Below are 19,289 nucleotides of genomic sequence, written 5' to 3' on the forward strand. Positions count from 1 at the left end.
TTCCTGAACAGAATCGTATATATGTTTGCATTACTGTTAGGACCTAGAAGTAAAAACAAACAAAAACAGTAGACTAATTCCATAATGAAAGTTGATTACTCCAATTTGTTGCTGGATAATGTCATGAATGGAAAATAAGAAGGGATGGTCCTATGTCCTATCAAGCTACTGGGAATTACACTTTTCACTGTGAAACATGACCTCGTGGATTTTGCTATGGTACATTTTATATCTAATTATTAGTATTATTGGCATAGCACTGTAAACGGACTTGGCTCTTTACAGTATGTGTAGAAAGACGAGCTCTCCAGTCTAGAGGTCCTGACACTCTCTAAATCAGACCATTCATTTAATACCTTGGGAAATGTTTTAATTTGCTTTTTTAAGTTGTATGGATTGGAAGCTGGTGGTCCACTAGCTGATAGTGGAAGATTCTTGACTAAAATTGCTGCATAGGTTGGTTTGTTCTTTTATTTTTAAAAAGCTCTTTTAGAAATCCATTGCCAGCTCATTGCTGTCTGTAATTGACCACCTTCCTGCTACAGAAACAACTTGCAGTACAGAGCTGCTGTTTCCCTCCGTGCAGGAGGGAAGCAATCAAATAGCTTTTAGCAGCTGAAGACAGGAGCAGAACCTATTAGTCTGAGATCAGCTGGTGGTGGCTTCCTCAAGAGTGCTGGAAAACAGGATGGATCATCCTGTGTTTATCTGATCGATACTGGGAGTGGAGAAGCACTTTGTCTGAGTGGCCTCTGTGAGCTGGCATTTCTGGGAATGGCCTTGGCATGGCAGCACTCAGAGCCAATGCAGCAGTAAAACACCAGCTCTCCAGAGTTAGGTTGTCAAAGGGTGATGCCCGGAGTATTGGGAATGGCCAGTGGAAACAAAACACCTAACCCTTTCCATGGCCCCCCGTTTATGGAGAGTGCATTTTCTAGATTTGGTTTGGCTCTTCCACTTCCCTGGCCCACCCACACCTGGACTTCGCAGTGTCCTCATTGTGATGACGACTCCCAGGGTTCACTTCGTTTACCATGTGTACATTTCCCCTCAACAAACTCTTGTTTGCTTGGGGCCAGATTCTGATCCCCTTAATTGCATGGAGTAGTACCTGACTCCTCAGGCCCCTTGATTGCAAGAAGGGTAAGGTTCTACTCAGCGGAGGCCTCTGCCCACGCAGTTCAAGGCATGGACATATTTGGCAGCCAGTGAAACTGAGTAAATTCAGGTTTACTGCTGTACCGCTACCCATTTGCAGCAGGAGCCATTACGGGACTGGGGTCATAGTTTGCCCATTTCCCCTGTGCTTTGTGTGGCAAAAATAGTTGAAAACTTTTGTGCCTTTGCAACTACATTTTCTTTATCTGGGGTGGGCAGAACTGAGGGGCAGTTGCGTCACCTGAAAGTACTTTTAATTCTTAATTTTTCAATAGCATTATTAGTCATGATTTGCATTAGCAGCCCCAGTCACGGAGGAGAGTCCCATTGAGCTAGGCACGGTACACGCACAATGAAATGACCCCAGGATCTTAGAATCTAAGGCTAATACAAGAGACAACAGGTGCGTTCAACGAACCTGTGAGGCCCACAAGGTAACCGTGAGATGACTGTGATCAATGTCATAACCAGCATTACAGAACACCTGCTGCCTAGCTGTCATTCAGTGTTTATGTAGGCATCACAGCAGAGGTGAGCTCTAATAAGAGACTTGGAGGGTGATACTGTAGTGGCGTTGCAGATGTTTATGGGGAGCACTGCTGTGGATAAGGGGTAGCACGGGAGAAAGGATGCAGGCGGTGGAGGAAGCATGGGACTGCTGAATGGTAAAGACTAGCATTGTGGGTGGGGAGTTGATGCTCAGCAGTGCACAAGGGTCGATGGGGGCCAAGGAAGAGGTGAAGACTGGTCATTTGTATCTGATGTGCTGGAAAAGCTGATGTCCCTTTAGAAAGTCAGAGGGACATGAACGCACTCCTTCATTCAAGGCAATCCTGCTCTCTTTTCCTCTTGCGTCTGTTCTTTCAATGGCACCGGGGGAGGCAGACGTGCACCTCAAGGGGAATGGTCTTAATCTGAAAGATTAATTCAGAAAACCAGACCCTCAGATGGATTCTTGATATCTATTCTTCTACTATACTATGGAATACTATCAAGGTGAGATGATGGCTAATTGTAACAGCAAGTCAATTACTGTTTAAGCAGCTAATTAATGTCTCCTAATCAGCACTTGGTCTGTCGAAGACTGCATGGCAATATCTCATCTGCAGAAATACCTTGATAATTCCTGTATGATCTGCACGGAGAACATATTTAAATAAACTCATTAGAGATTTCATACAGATAGCAGCTACAATTACCAGCTTGTACAAATTAATTTGCGGTTTCTGTTCTGTTCTTTTTTTTTTTTTTTTTTCTTGCCTCTACTGCCAGAGCTTCTGCTGATCACGTTCTGGCTGACAGTGGAACATGAGTCCTGATGGCAGTGTAGTAAATGCCTTCAGAACTCTTGCTGATGGATGAGAACACCCCCTGTTGTGAGGGTGCAGGTGATGGTCGTAGGTACAAACTGTGATGAATGTAGATAGAGACTTAGAAGAGCTCCTGCTGGTTGAGTCTCCCGCTGCCAAGGATGTCTAGTTGAAGCGTTGCTAATACTTTCATTCCCTCACGGCAGACGGCTGTCGCTTTGACAACACACAAGGAGTAGTAATGTCCAATCCTGGCTGAGCATCCGTTTCATTCTCAAGTCCTTCTTCAGTTATGTGGAAGTGTGCCTGCTGGGCCTTGTCAGTAGCTGAACTGACAAGTCAGAGGGGAGGGAATTGGTGTCAGGTCAGTTAAGTGATACAACTTGGGGTGATTTATTAATGCAGTCCCCAGTGACAGCCACAGCTAAATATAATCCGACCAACTGCGGACATCTGCTTACCACTGTTTGTTGCTGGGTGCTTATGGGTTATACACCCCGTCTCCAATCTTAGTCCAGCAGCCATTTGAGAAAAGCATATGCTGGTTCATTGGATCCTCTAGTCTTAGGGGGAAAATGAATGATTCAAGGAAACCATCCAGCAGCAATCAGTGTTTGTTGTCATAGCACATATGCAATTCGGGGGTTCAGAACGGCCAGATGTAGGCATCCTCTAGGCCACAAAAAGCAGAAGCACAGACAGGTGGCTTGAAAGGTGATTCCTTTCCCCAGATTTGCACTGAAGTCTTGTGTTCGACTTATGAGCAAGATAATGCCAGATACTCAAGAGCTTTGTGCAGGTGATGTACAGGTGAGCAAACCGTGCATTGCTAGGGGTCTTCTGGTAGAGTGGCAAGGATTTTATTAATTTACAAGGATCAACTCAGATGCTATACTGCCCTTTACTCCCGCGAGGTGTAGGTAGCAGGGCCCAGCAGATTGAGTCCATAAAGAGATGTTTCTGCCTTCCCCTCTAACCATATGGAAGTCAGTGTGGACTTAGTCTGCCTTGACTCTTTTGTGGGCTCCCTTGCCTCAGACTAAATCCATCCATGAATGGCATCTGCCAGCGGACAGCATGATTTCTGGGATTGTGCTCCCCTACAGCTTGGGGACTTGGAGGTAGGGTGGCTCTGATCTTTGGCAGATCCCCTAGGATCCATGAGATCAGCAGGACACTCTGCTCCGCCCCAGACTTCCTCCTTTGCCTCCCTTTGGGGCTAACCCAACTAGGAGCAGCTAGCCCTCAGTAGCTTTCATTATATTTTTAACTCAGTTGCACTGACTACAGCTTAGGAACCTAGGAGTTGCCAAACTGGATCAGAACCAAGGTCCATCTATCCCAATGTCCTGTCTCCAACAATGGCAGCACCAGATGCTTCGAAGGAAGGTGTAAGAACCCTGTAGCTGGCAGATGTGGGGTGATTTGCTCCCCTGCCCCTCTAGGTCTCATCCTGGTGTCTACTAGTTAGAGAATGGCCTGAAACATGAAGTTTAATAACCCTTCACAAGCTTTTGTTATCATGAATTATGTTAATGACACATCACGCTAATTATGCTTGTTTTACCTGCCTGTCAGCTGGATGGCCCCTCTGCCAGTGTGAAGAGTTCACGGTGTATCGTTTCCTAAACACTGCATAGGTAGAATTCCTTGTGCGGTGAATGAGGCAATATACGCTAGGTCTAGGCACAAATCCTCCCCCCTTCACTCTTCCTCCCTAAACCCAGGGAAAGGGGCAGAATGAATTGGAGACCAGCTCAAGAGCACCCACAGATCCCGGTACCCCTTTCCTTACATGTGCCGTGTGCTGGAGCACACCTCTGCAAGCGGGAGACGGTGCTTGCTAGACACCAAGGGCGAACACGTTAAAACACACAGGCCATCCTGTCTGTCCCTTATGGGCATCAGGGTGGCTTGGTAGTGAAAGCACCAAACTTCGGTCTCGGGAGATCTGGGTTTATTTTCCAGCTCTGGCATGTGCTCCCTGTGCGGCTTTGGACAAGTCACTTGGGCCTCGTCTACAAGTCACCGCAGTCCAGACTATGGGGATGTGAACTGTAGAGCGCTGTACTGTGTTGCATTCTGGTTGCCCCGTGTAAACCCTCCTGGTGTGAACTTAAAGGTAGTTTACATTGATGTTGTCCTGTTTCTACACAATGCTAATCCTTCCTTACCTCATTGCAAGGGTGAAAGTAAGTTGAGTAACTTACTGATACGTTGGGGCCAGCTCTGGCCCCCAGAAGGGGTGGGGCCTAGGGCAAAAGGGGCGGGGCTGAGGGGGTCAGAGCCATCCCCAGCCCACCCTGTAAGGTAAGTGCCGCCCCTCCTTCTCCCTCCCCCCCCCCACCAGGGTAGCCGCAGCAGCCTGGAGCTCCGGGGGCTATTTAAAGGGCCCAGGGCTCCCCTGCTTCTACTGTCCCGTCCTTTAATTAGTCGCTGGAGCCATGGAGTAGCGGGGCTCTGGAAGCAATTTAAAGGGCCTGGGGCTCCAGCCACTGCTGGGAGCCCCAGGCCCTTTAAATTGCCCCTGGGGACAGGGCCGGCTTTAGGATGTTTGCCACCCCAAGCAAAAAAATTTTTGGCTGCCCCTGTTTTTTTTTCGTGCCCCCAGCTCTGCCCCAATTTTTGCCCTTCCCCAAATCCCTGGCCCCGCCTCCTCCCCCAGGCGTGCAGCATTTCTGCCCCCGCCATTGCTTCCTGCGGCTCCCCCCCCCCCCCCCCAGCTCACCTCCGCCCCGCCTGCTCCCCTGAACACGCCGCCGCTCCACTTCTCCCCCCTCCCTCTCAGGCAAGCAGGGGAGCAGGCAGAGCAGAGGGGAGCAAGGGTGGGGGGAGAGTGCAGGAAGTAACGGGGGGGGTAGACGAACTGCTGCCCGCCCCAGCTCACCTCCGCTCCACCACCGCCGCCTCCCCTGAGCATGCCGCCGCTCGGCTTCTCCCTCCCTCCCTCCCAGGTTTGCCGTGCCAAACAGAAGTGGAGTGGCGGCAGCGTGCTCCGGGGAGCGGGCGGAGGCGGAGCGGAGGCAAGCTGGGGCAGCGGGGGCACATTTCTAGGGGCGGCATGGCCGGCGCTGGAATGCTGCCCCTAGAAATGTACCGCCCCGAGCACCTGCTTGTGTTGCTGGTGCCTAGAGCTGGCCCTGCCTGGGGAAGGCGGGCTGCCCCAGTATGGGCTCTTGCCGGTACGCCGTACCGGGTGTACCGGCTTACTTTCACCTCTGCCTCATTGGTGCATTGTAAGGCGACATTCACTAATGATTGTGAGGGGCTCCGATACTGTGGAAATGGGGGTCAGATAAGGACCTAGACGGTTGGATTAGCATAGCGATGGCAAAGATATCTCGGGCTCAGAGGCATCTGGTTTCATGCTGTACATCTGTGGTAAACCGAATATAAAAATGGAGTCCCATGAAATAGAACCAAGCCTCTATTTCAAAGCCGGAGCAAATTAAAATGTAACACATTTAAAAGTCACCTCGCTTGGATGATGGAATAAAATCCATTTCCCTGGAACAAACACTACATATTAATGAAAGGCTATTGTCAGTGCCTTAACAGAGCAATAAATAGCATTTCCAGTTGATTAAATGTTTAAGCAAATTTGAGAGCCAAAGCTGCTTTTGAAGTGGATGTCACGTTTGTAATCTGATTTTTACAGTCCTGCTCAAATTAAATGATTTAGTTGGGGATTGGTCCTGTTTTGAGCAGGGGGTTGGACTAGATGACCTCCTGAGGTCCCTTCCAACCCTGATATTCTGTGATTCTATGATTCTATGAAATAAATGCTATAAGATTTTTGCACCTATAAAAGACCAGGCAATCCAAATCAATTTCTTGTTTGCTTCAGTGGCAGCCATTTGAGGTGTGTTTTGTTTTTTTTCCTTTACTTGTGTTCTGAGCATTTGTACAAATCGCTGGGAAAGGGCTCAAATCGAGTATGAATCATGGTTTGTGGGGAAACATTGGATCACTTGGAATGTTGCCAGGCTGTTCGAGTCAATGTAAAAAAGTTTAACAAGAAATGAGACCGAGTACATTGGACCCTAGAGCATGTTTTCAAGAGGCTCCTACTGCATTACTTCTATTCTGAGTGTTGGAAAATGTTACACACTACTGCATTACTTCTATTCTGAGTGTTGGAAAATGTTACACAGATAACTTTCAGTCATCACTGGACTTATCAAGAGTGGGGGAAGCACGACCAGGTAGTGAAAGTCTTGGGCTATGTCCCCACTAGAAGCTCTGCAGTTGTGCTGCTATAGGTTAGATCGGGAGCAGTGGAAATGCCCTAAAACTGGGGGGACAGATGCCCAAACCGTGCCACTGCCACGCTGCCCTGAGGCCCCGCCTCCACTGCACCACCCGTTGCCTCCCAGGCCCCGCCCCCACTGTGCTGCCCCCAAGGCCCTGCCCTCACACCACCTCTTCTCCCCGAGCCCCCGCTCTCGCATGGCTCCTCTCCCCAAGGCCCTGCCCTCGTGCCACCTATTCCCCCAAGACCCCACACTCCACTCACTCTTCTTCACCCTCTCCCCGCGTCGCTTGCCCTTATGGCTGGTAAAAAGTGGGTTGGCCCTGGCCCCCTGACCTCCCCTGTTCTGGCGCCCCTGGTTTAGATACATCACTGTGATGGAAGAGGTTCTTCCATTGCGGTAATAAATCCACCTCTTTGAGAGGCAGTAGCTAAATTCTTCCATTGACCTAGTACTGTCTACAGTGGGGCTTAGGTTGGCTTAAATATGGCTCTCAGGGGTGTGAATTTTTTTCTCACACCCCCATTGTGACGTAGCAAGGTCAACCTAAATTTTAGGAGACCTGGATTTTACTGTTGTCTACACCCAGACTTTTGTTGTGTGACCTTTGGGCAAGTCACAAAACCCCTTATTCAATCTGCAAGACTTAGCTACCTCCCTCACACGGGCACTGTGATACTATAGATGTAGGGTCAGATTCTCTGTGGTTGTGACTGCAGCTAAGTAAAAGAGGACATGGTAGCAGAGAATTTGTGTGACTATTGCACTTTTGAGATCCTTCTAGCCACTCCGTACTCATGTATCGCTGAGGTATCTGGACAGCAGGAGGAGGTGCTGTAGAAGTAATAGTCATCTAGTATACCCCAAATCACTTAACGTTCATTTTTGTGGTTTGTATCATTTATTATTTGGAGTGGGGTAGCACCTAGAGACCCCCAACACACTGGGGTGGGGCCCCGTTGTGCTACGTGCTGTGCAAACACATAGCAAGAGACAATCTCTACCTTGAAGCATTTGAAATCTACCTGTCAGGTGTTCGTTCTCAGCTGAAATTAATTGAAAATTTATCAGAGATGCAGAGGGTTTTTTGTTTTGTTTTGTAAAGGCCAGAAGGGACCACCATGGTCGTCTAGGTAGACCTACAAAGATTTGTGTTTCAGGAGAGACTAACTGATGCACTCCACTCTGATCCAGCAGGGGCAGCCTTGCCAATCTAGGCGCCGTAGGAAGTGTGTGTGTGTCCTGATTTGCATTTGACGTACTCCCCGAGCGAAGTACTCTCTGGATGTGTTAAAAGCTTCCAAAATAAGCCTCAAGTCACAATCCAACTGAGTGCAGCCGGAATAATTCCCATTGAAAGCATCAGTATTAGGAAGTTTGCATAAATTACCAGCATATGGCTACATTCCCCCCCATGACTCAATCACCTGTTGTGGTCCCTTTTTTAAAAAAAATTCAAAAGGCGGTAACTCATCCGACCTGGTTTCTTCCTTTGACTGATTCAAATAGCAGGTCCCTTTTTAGCAGCAGCGTGACGCACTGAGCTTTAAATTCAATTTAAAATACAAACTATTTATACCAGCAAGCAAGAGACTATAAATCTGATTTCTCTGTCCTGAAATTACAGATCCACTAATGACTATCGTTGTATAACTAATTAAATCAACTCTTGGCATGCAAAACCGGTGCCCTGCTTATCTGAGTGTTGCATCTCTTCACCTGGCGAAGCCTGCCTCGCTCGCAAGAGGTCGCACTTTGTGCTTTTGGACCAGCATTGCCTTTCAAATTCCCTCCTCTCTGCTTCAATGAATTGATCATTTATCAAATACACCTAGAATATATACATAGATGGAGTTGCAAGACGCATGCAAGGCGGGCCATGTTCAGTCCTGGTGTAAATAGGTGAAACTTCGTTGAAATCAAAGGCGCGGCATTCACTTCTTACAGGTGAATTTGGTCCTAAATATGCCACTGACATAGCTGCAGCCACTTCCCAAACATGTTACATGTTATCTGTATGTTAGTGAACTTGGGCTGGTGCCAGTCCTGTGTGTGGGCCTGATCCAAATTCTGTTGAAGTCACTGGAAAAAATTCCCATTGGTGATCCGTTGATGAATTCCCAGATGATTGAGGGGCAATGCTCTTTAGATCATAAGATCTTTGGGGTAGGGGTTCTGCTGTTTGTTTGTCTATACAGCCTCATTGCATCTGTGCTGCCTCAGAAATCAATGGAAATTGAAAACAGCATTGCTATACTGCGTGTTAATTCATTGTCCAGGGATACACTATGCATGTGTGGGTGCGCGTGAATGAATACAGAACCATTACTAACAAAAAACATATAATAGAATCTTAGACCTGTAGGGCTGCAAGGGTCATCTAGGGTCAAGAGGTCCTTTACTCCATCCCTGTGTGCGGAGTCAAGATTAAGGGCTGATCTATGCTGAAAACTTACATCGGCATAATTACGTCTCTCAGCACTGTGAAAAATTCATACCCCGAGAGATGTAGCTGTGCCAACCTAACCCCAGCTGTAGACAGTGCCAGGTCAATGGAAGAATTCTTCTGCCGACCCAGGAGGTGGATTGTGACGGGAGAACCCCTCCCGTCGCTGTAGTGTCTACACTGAAGCACTACAGTGAAGCAGCAGTCCTGCTGTATCGTTTTAAGTGTAGACAGACACTAAATATGTCTAATTTATCCCTGACAAATGTTTGTCTAACCTGTTCTTAAAAGCTTCCAGTGACGGGGATTCCACAACCTCCCACGTAACATATTCTATTGCTTAACTATCCTTATAGTCAGAGAGTTTTTCCTAATATCCAACCTAAATCTCCCTGGCTGTAAGCTAAGCTGTTTCCTTCTTGTCTTACCCTTGGAGGACATGGAGAACACTTGATCACCATCCTCTTCACAACAATCTTTTACCTATTCGGAGACTGTTATCATGTCCCCCCTCAGCCTTCTCTGGCCTAAACGTGCCCAAGTCTTTCAGCCTTTTCCCATAGATCATGTTTTCTAAACCTCTTCTCTTATATGTAATGGTTCTAGATAGCAATGGACAAAGATGACACAGGAGAATAGAGAGGACCCCAGTGATTAAAACTGGGAATCACTAACAAGCAAAGGCACAATGGACATGCAGAGATAAACCAGTGGGTTTATCTGAAGTGTGTATCTGTCATTTAAGGAATATATTGGTTCACAGGAGTTTGAGATAAAATGTACATCTGGCATCAGATCCCTGAACTCCGCCTCAAATTACCCTGCAGAGGATCAGCCTGGGGGAGCAATACCTCAGCGGGGTTGGGGCCCAATCCAAAGCCTTTGAAGTCAGAGGAAAAATTCCCATTGACTTCAGTGGGCTTTAGAACAGGGTCTTAGTGAGGTGCCAGAACTGGGAGGGGAAACTGTACAACCTGAATTTCCCCCTCTTGGCCACTTGTGTTTGCCTTTGCACAGCCCAAGCCCAGACGTACAAGCTCATTTAGTGTGACCTAACTCAGTCACTCAGCACCACTTCTCTCCTCTAGTGACAAGAGTTTTAGCTTGTGAGGCCTGGAGTTTATATTTTTGAATGGCTTCAAAAGCCAAAATAAAGTATGGGAGCAGGCAAGGAATTGCCGTAAATTGGGCCATGGCTTATCTGATCCAGGGCAATAGAATTGGGAAAGTATGGAAGGATTGGCATGAACAAGGAGAATAAATTGAGCGGCAGAAAAAGAAAATACCACCTTAATATTTTCCCCTCTCTACACAGTAGCAACAGTCCTGGCTAGTGTGTTTTTAGACTCTCCAGGCTTCCCTGTGAACAAGTCATTGAGGTTCTAACCTGATGGAAAAATGTATGCACTACTGGGGTTTAACGGAGGCTTCCAAGAGGGTTACAGAATTTAGAAAGGGGTGTTCTCTAATGTGTTCTTTTTAAGCCAAGTCAGTTCAATATCTTCTGCTCCTTTCTAATCAAGTATTAAATGATCATTTGGCTCCTGGTACTTTTTAGTTCTTATAAAAAGCCTGTGTCTAGTACGGGGATAGCATCGTCAGCACTAAAATAAAAGCAACATGTGTCTCACTGCCTCAAACGCCCTTTGTTTTTTGTCCGTTTAGGTAGCAAGATGGGAACACAAAACCCGAGTTCTCAGTAGAGTCTGTGGCTCTCCATATACTGCATGTTACTGCCTGGGCGCTGTCATCCTGCTGCTTAACTTTATACGGAGCCATTGGTAAGGACCCTATTCTATCACTTCAAGTTAAAGCAGGGATCAGGGATAGTGACTATGGAAACTGGGCTGGCAATATCATGCTCCACTTCTCTTTGAAAAGCCATCTTCCTATTATGCCAAACCCAGACCCCCCCCCTTTTTTTGCCCCCCGCAACTGAGGAAAAAATAAAATCAAAGAAGGAAACAAAAATATTTCTATTTCCAAGGCAGGAAGGGTGGGGAGTAAACAGGAAAATCAGAAATATTTCAAGGTGGCCTCATTTAACTGTATTAGTCACTGAGGTTCAAACTTTCTTGCTTTGTATCCCTGTTCTACAGAGAAAAAGGGTGGCTCAGTAGTTTGGGTGCAAACCTGGGATCTGGGCCTTTGGATCTCAGTTCCCCATTTGTACACGTGGGCCAGTAGTCCTGCCCTGCCTCCCAGAGGGCATGTGAGGGTAAATACTTTGAAGATTGTGTTCAGATACTACGATAAGGGGACCCTAACCCTATACAAATGTAAGAGCAATAGATTTCTTATGTCTTTCCACTGACCTGATCATGATTGATAACTAGCAGATTTTTTTAAAAAGAGCATTATACAATTCCTTGTAAGTTTTATTTTCTATATTACTATTTCATGAACTGGATGCTGGCCAAAGGTGCTGGACTGTTGGTGTTTGGAGAGTAAAGTCTCACAGGGGCAGAACAGGTGTGGCATAGGCATTGCCTGGACAAGGCTTTCCCATGCTGCCCCGGCAAGACCTTCATTCTCCCTGCTCCAAACAAACGTGGGTCTTTCTGTGGAGACTCCCAACAAAGGTGCTTCTGGCTCTGTGATCTGGATGCCTGTCGGCTAGGCGCTGCTGGCTGAGATTGCCAACTTGTTTCACATGAGTCACCACATATAGCCCTTAGGTTGTATCAGCTTTGGGGGACCAGCAGCCTGGGCTAGATTTGAAATGGCAGAATTGGGGATATGACACCAGCTGGGTCCTAGTGTCCCCAGAGTGTGCGTGTGTGGGGAGGAGTTTCTCCCCTGCACAGTGTTGGGTCCAAGGGGATGTTGCGGGGAGAGGTGGCCCAATTTTATCCCCTCCCCTCCCGGTGGAGCGGCATAAAAAGGCAATGCAACGGAAAATTGAGCCCACAAAGTTTACATCACGGTCCTAGTGGCTCTGTGTGTATTTAAATCTGAAGTTGCTTCTTATAGTACATCTGCTACTGCAGCTGACTGAACAGCCCCAGATACATGGAGTATGTGCCGGTGCAATGCTTCCTTTCCTACTAGGATTGTTGAGGCATTTTTAGCTCCCTCTATTTCTCAGCTGCCTCCAATTAAAAGATTTCATGATCTAATCACATAGAGTCTGAATGCTGAAATATTTCAACAAATGTGCCTATGATTGAAATGCTTAACTGGAGAAACATAAGGATTTTGTGAGAGCTTAGATGCCTAATGGGAAACAATAACTCACCCATGCTAGGCCAAAAGGAATAATTTCATACCATGTTAGATGATGATAATTTGGGAGGTGTGTCCATGGACCAGGCATTTAGCAATATGGAGCTTTTTGCCTTTCGCTCACTGGTTGGAATAGAGCCCAAGTTACGAACAAGTGCTTACGTGAAGTGGTGTTGAGACGGAGCAGTGGATTGGGTGGCAGGAGAGCTGTGCGCTTTCCCAAACCCTGCCACTGACACGCTGTTTCATCCTTGACAGGTTGCTTAACTTCTCAATGTATCCATCTGTTTTTAAAAAAAAAAAAAAAAAAAAAAAAAAACAATCCCAAAAATAAAACACCAGCTCTCCGGGGCGGGGGCTTCCTTGATGTTCGAAAAACACATGGTGCACTTTGCATGTTTCAGCGGTGTAAAGAATAATTCACCCTTGGGTCCTTTGCAGGTTATGCACAGAGCCGTCCCTGGGGTATGGCGAATCTGGGCGACCGCCCCAGGCCCCACACTTGGGAGGGGGCTGCGCTTTGAAAAAATCATGAGGAAGCAGGTGGGGAGGTGAGGTGGGAGGGGAGTGAAAGGGTGGGCGGGGCAGGTGAGGAAGAGCCCCCCCCCAGCACCTCCTGCCCGCTGTTGGGCCCTGCCGATCAGCGCCTCCCTCTCAGCGCCTACCACCTGCTGCAAATCAAATATTTCGTGGCATCAGAAGGCAGTGCCGGGGAGGGAAGAGGAACGGGGGCACAGCGTGCTTTGGGGAGGGGAAGGAACTGGGCAGGGGCAGGAAGAGGCGGGAAGAAGCAGGGTAGGGAGGGGCCTCGGGGGAAGGGGTGGAGTGGGGGGGAGCCCCCAGGCAGATTAAAAACTCTGCGCCTATGTCCCGGGCCCCGCCACCACCCAGGGACACCCCTGGGTATGCAGCACCTTTCATCCAACTGCAGAGCGTTAAGTGAGTTGACGGCCTCTCTCTCAGTGGACAAGAGTCCTTGTGGCAAAGATCCCTGGTGCAATGGACATTAAGGCTGGGACGTTTGAAGGAACCTATGGGAGTGAAGTGCCTAAATCCCACTGCCGCTTCAGCCTTTGAAAACCTCCCCTCAGCTATTTAAGTACTTATGTGGTCTCTGTTACCACAGTATTTGAGCACTTCACAACACCCCTGTGAGGTAGGGTGGTGCTGTTATCCCCCTTGCAGCACTGGAACCCGGGTCTGAGGCGCCTAGGGCAGCTGATGTTCCCATGTTGCCACCAGGAGGCCGTGTAGAGCCACATCCAAGGAACACCATGGAGATTGGGCGCTGCAGGAAGTACCACCCAAAGGGGCCAGAGCAACAACAGCCTGCGGCCCTCTGAGGGTATGTCTACGCTACAGTTAAACACCTGTGGCTGGCCCGTGTCAGCTGACTCGGGCTCGTGGAGCTCGGGCTATGGGGCGGTGTAGATGTTCAGGCTTGGGCTGAAGTCTGGGCTCTGGGACCTTCGCCCCTTATGGGGTCCCAGAGCCTGGGAACCAGCCTGAGTCGGAATGTCTACCCTGCAGTTAAACAGCCCCTTCGCCTGAGCCCCATGAGCTTGAGTCGGCTGACGTGGGCCAGTTGCAGGTGTTTAATTGCAGTGTGACCCAGGGTTACTATTTAACCCTGGAGGGTTCCCCAGGAAGTTGTCTGGGCAACCACGCAGACATTCTGGCTTGCTGCAGCTCTCGACTTTGCGTTGTCTTTGCTTTCTGATTTCCAGTCTCTGACCCCGACTTTTGCCTCCTCACTTCAGCCTGATATAGTCCTGATCTCTGGTCTCTGACCCTGGTCTTTTGATCCTGGCGTTAGCGGTTACTATGATCCCTGTTCACCTACTGCCTCATGGCCATTCTTGATTCAGTGACACCAGCCCAGCAGTGACCGCTAGGCCAGACTGCCTCTGCCCCAGTCCTATACACCCATTTTACTGATGGGAAACTGAGGCACAGCGAGACTAAGCAAATTGCCCAAGGGCACAGCAGGGAACTGAACCCATGTCTCCTAAATCTGCAGCTAGCCCTTTAACCATTGGGTCATCCTTCCTCTCTGGTAATGTCACCTGAAAAGTCAAAGAGTGGCATGGGAAATGAGAGACGATCTCGCTCTGAGAGACGATCCCTCTAAGTTAAGACTGAGGTGCACTGGAAAGGCAGGATGATTAGGGAAGCTCACACTGTTGTGGTCTGTCTTGTCCCTGTTGCATGTCTAGAGGATATCCATCTAGCTCTAGCATCTTTCACCAGTGGGTTGGGGTGCGTATGTGGAGGGTAAGTTTTGAATTCTGTATTGAAACAAACGGGGGAAAGCAGAATCGCTTTGTGTTTAGTTACTAGAATCAAATGATCTCTGTTAGCAGCCTTTAAGCATCATGTTTTCTTGTTCTGCTCTCTCTTAAGGTTATTTACCCTAACTGATTTCGTACTGGAATAATTGGAGGGTCTTCATAATAATCTGTTTGCAAAGTACAGTGCATGTACAGCTGCTGCTGTAGGCATTTTTTAATCTTCAGGACCAGAAGAAACAAATCTATGCATACTCATTAAAAGTTAGAGTATTTCCTGTGTAGAAGAGCAGGGATTACCTGTGCATTTAGCAAGCAGGCTGTTTAAACTTTTATCTGAGATCTGCCTTGATAATACCTATGTTAGCTAATGATATAGAATAGATGAGACACTGTACATTATGGTAATATGTCCTTAACTGTTAGTTCAGTGAAGGTAACACACAGATTCTTACAGACTTCCCCCTTGCCACATTTTGTCTAGGAGTTGATAGGCTAGAGTGACTCTAGCTGCACTGCAGTAATTAAAGATGGGTCTGAACTAAATTCCCAGATCCAATTATGCCAGGGTCAGAGCTAATGGATTGTTAGTACTTCAGATAATTTCCATGGCATAAAAATATGAGTGGAATTCGTATATGGATTCGACAGATTTTGCTTCTTAGAAATGACACTGCCCGCTGCCCCCCACTCTCCTGTATTCCTCAAGGCCACCGCATGTTGCTGAAACTCATGTAGGGAAGCTCGTAATTAGTTTAGACCATAATTGAATTTAAGGCAATAAAAAGTGTCTTGTGTGTATTCAGCTTATGTATTCCGGAGAGAAGTCTGTTTGGATTGCACAGGGGAACGGTCTCACCAACCAGTTTCACAGCTGAGCTGGTTGCTAGCTTTCTGGGATACAGCACAAAGCCTTCTATCTGGTTTTTGACACATACAACAGCCAGTTCACAGGTGGAGTACCCACATTTTCAGAGGCTGTGCCAGCTACTACTAAACTTGTTGGCATGGCTTGACCGTTGGCATGCACAGCCCTGGTAGAGCTCCCTTTGTGGACACTCCCCAGGCTGTTGTTCGGGTCCCCTATGCTAGAACAGCATGGTCCTAACCTTCCCTTAGACTGCAGCACTGTCTTTCCCCTGGCTTCTCTGGCACAGGCTTTCAGTCTGTTACCCCTTCAAGGAAATTGGGTTCCACAGCCCAGCTGCTCTAGGCCCCCAGGCAGGCCCATTGTACCTCATGTTCACAGGGCCTCCCTTCCCATTTCGCTGTATTTACACAGACATTACAGACCTGGTTGGGAACCTGAACTCGGGGGTTTTAACCTCTGCCTTTAGTTGGTACCAGAGTAGGTTCAAAAGGTGCTCTAGTCCAAACATATGTCTCTGCCAGGTAATCTTGAGTGGAGAGAGCTATGGTGTCAGAATGGTGGTGATACGTGCGGATGAGTTTTGTTAAGAGCCATCACCTCTCCAAAATGAGCCTGCTTTCAGTATTGCAAGGCCCCTAGTGTAAATGCTGACCTTTGTTTGTTTGCTCAAGATTTGATAAGTTATGATGGCTTTCAATCCTCATTCCTGGACCCTGCACTTCCATAAAGACATCAGCAGGCTCAAAAGACTACAGAGCACAGATGGCAAAAGAGCAACCAACATGTAACGTGAAAACATAAGCAGTGCCCCGTTGCCTAATGGAGATGCTGTAATCTCAACGGCTGATTATGTCAGGAAAGTGAGTGCAAAACACTGTCTTGCTGTTCCATTCTCTGTTCCTTTCTTTTCTTTTTCTGAGTCATGTCTGCTTCAGTGTGGCAGAGCCAATCTAACTAGTAAAGAGCAAGCTGTGCTTCATGCATTAAATAAGTTACCGGGCAGGTTCCTAGTCCAGAATCTTTGGGGATGCACGGTGGTTAGTGAAGCAAAAAAGAGAACATCTTGTGGTTTGGGTTTTTTTGGTGGTTGTTTCAGATGCCAGCTTGAGACTGTAATGCTGGCCATTTAAAAAACAAATCCATCGAATGTCTTATGTGGGCAAGTGGTGTCTGTGAGCAAGAACGAACTGTGGACTCCACCAGATGTTAGTTTTTTCAATAGCTGCATTTTTTTATTTTAACTGCAATTGTAAAAGACTCAAAGTCATGGGGAGGGAACAGAGCATCCCTGGAGAAAGCACAAGAGGTTAAAATAAAGCTTTGCAGCGTGTTAGCTTTTCCTCCAGTCGTGGAAATAAATCTTGCTGCACTGGACAGAGAGGACAGTGAAAAGCAACGACAGCCTTGTGTGTCTTCAGTGTAGTTGGAAATGAATATCTTGGGTCTAACTATATTGTGCACCTTAGACAGTAGGTGCTTCCTATTTGGAACCTTCTTTATCAAACTCAGCTAATTTCTTGGAAATGGCTCCAGGATGGCCTCTGACCAAGGGAACTGTTCAGCAAACTGCGTAAGAGAATTAATTGCTTTTGTGCAATTGTTACTGCCGTTAGATTAAAATTCTCCATGATCAAAGTTCTTTGTTCTCGCAGGGCCTCTCTTATCTGTAAAAACCTTTTCTGATCTTCTGTTGTTTGGCCGCCCCAGAGGTTTGCGACTTTTATCCTAAGAGTGCCTGACTTGACGAGCCTTTATTCTCCCCTTAATTTATGTCCAAAATGACTCTCCAATGCATTAGCCTAATTGTTGGTATCTTTCCCCTGTGTGGACTCAATACAGTCTCCCTCCAGTGCTGTCACCTGATCCCTCTAGTTTCTCTTTTTGCAGTGCTTTCTGAATATGTATGCTAAAGTCCCAGTTACTTTCCCCTCTCTCTTGGTTTCTATGTCTTGCCCCTCACCATGGTATCTGAACACCTCCCAAAGTTATGAAGTGAACATTCACACCTAAAGAGAGAGACTTCTTCGGCTATCAGAGGCTGGATTTTGGTTGGTTTTGTTATGATTTTATTTTTAGATGGAGTGTTATGGTGTGTGGGCTGGGCAAAGTAAGTGGGGTTTACATTTTGCTCTGCTGGCACTAAGGTTCCTGGCCATCCTGGTGTCTTCTGGGAAGGAGTTCCAGATCTGTGAGCCAATCGCTGAGCTCTGTCTCCTGCACGCTCCTGAAGTTTCTCACCTAAACTTGACAATTCCAGGAGAATGAAGCCATCCCAATGGGATCTTGCCAACCCCTGCCATGTCTTTCAGGCAGGACAGCGGGATTGCATAACTGACCATCTCAAATGCTGCTGAGAGGTCTAGCAATGAGCATTGGATGCCCATGGCCAGAGGAGAAATCCCGTGCCAGCTCAGCTCCATGCCCTGGGCTGATCAGGAGAAGTCCAGGATATTGGCCGTGTCCAGATGGAGCTGGAGGTGAGCCTTGGTGAGCTGCTCAATTAGCTCGCTCAGGAATGGGAGGTTAGACACTAGGAGAGGATGGTTGCAGTGGGTGATCGTTTCTTAAGCACGGGTTGGATTGTAAGGGGGATGGTATATCTCCCTCCTCAAAGGGGACACTGACAGTCTCGGTAGGCAGGTGCCCCAGCTGCTCTCTGCTCTCTCATTGCCCAAGAAGGGCATGGAAGGGAGGCCTCTCTTTTCCTGAGCTGCTTTTAGGACTTCCTGTTGTGAGCGGGCTGAATTCAAAGAGATGTGTTATTGGGCCGACGTCTCATACGCGGTTCCTGCTTTCCTGAGATGCCGTCTCCAATGCAGGTGATTTTCTCTGAGAAGTAGGATGATAATTTGTCATCGCTGGAAGTGCTGATGATTCATGATCCACACTGGGTGTGAATGAATAACCTGGGGGTGAATCAGATGATCTAACATAGGGCCCTGTGGTATCATTTAAACGGACACTGTCAACTTGAATTTCTTTTAAATGGGCTACTTTTTGAAAATGCATGTCCCTTTAAAGAGTGTTGGGCAGGAGAATTTAAAATTCCTCTTACAAACACATTTGATAAGGCTTTCTCTCCTCCCCTGCTGCCGTTGCTGGTAAAATACAGTCCTGCAGGGTTTGGGGGAACCGTATCCATGAGCACTGCATGTACCTCCTAGAGTAGGACATGAGAGAGTGATGTCTGCCACAGTTCAGGGTATCTGCACCTGTATTCCCTCTTCGTGGTCCCTCAAAGGCACCCACTTAAGGTTTCTATCTCCCAGCCATAGGCGCCGACTCCGTGTCGGAGAAAAATTAGCAGGTGCTTAGCACCCACTGGCAGCCATGCTCCCCTCACCAGCGCCTCCCATCCGCTGGCAGCCCGTGCCGATCAACTCCTCCCCCTCCCTCCCCGCACCTCCTGCACGCTGTGGAACAGCTGTTCAGTGGCGTGCAGGAGGTGCTGGGAGGGAGGGGGAGGAGCAGGGATAAAGTGAGCTCAGGGGAGGGGTGGGAAGAGGCAGGGCGGGGGTGGGGCCTTGGGGGAAGGAGTGGAGTGGAGGTGGGACCTGGGGCTGAGTGGGGGTTGAGTCCCGTCCCATCCCCACCCGGGGGAAAATTTAGAAGTTGGCGCCTCTGCTTCCAGCCATCACCTCTCTTGGGTGGAGACTCTCATCTCTCTCCTTTCTGACTGTGGGGGTTTAAGGCTGCCTGGCTCCCTGGATTACACTGCGGGATTCCCAGCAAGCCAGA

The 19,289-nt window shown here is 47.9% G+C and overlaps 1 protein-coding gene across 4 annotated transcripts in view; it reads left to right on the forward strand.

Annotated features, from left to right (window-relative positions):
* Nucleotides 1–19,289, forward strand: part of PEMT (phosphatidylethanolamine N-methyltransferase) — a 92,453-nt gene that overhangs the window by 30,156 nt on the left and 43,008 nt on the right. For all 4 annotated transcript variants that reach the window (XM_074965105.1, XM_074965103.1, XM_074965102.1 and 1 more), the window contains one exon: nt 10,833–10,948. In XM_074965105.1, coding sequence (XP_074821206.1) covers nt 10,833–10,948 — 116 coding nt within the window. The remainder of the gene's footprint in view (nt 1–10,832; nt 10,949–19,289) is intronic.

Source organism: Natator depressus, chromosome 10 (assembly GCF_965152275.1).
Source record: "Natator depressus isolate rNatDep1 chromosome 10, rNatDep2.hap1, whole genome shotgun sequence".
NCBI classification, from domain to species: Eukaryota; Metazoa; Chordata; order Testudines; family Cheloniidae; genus Natator; species Natator depressus.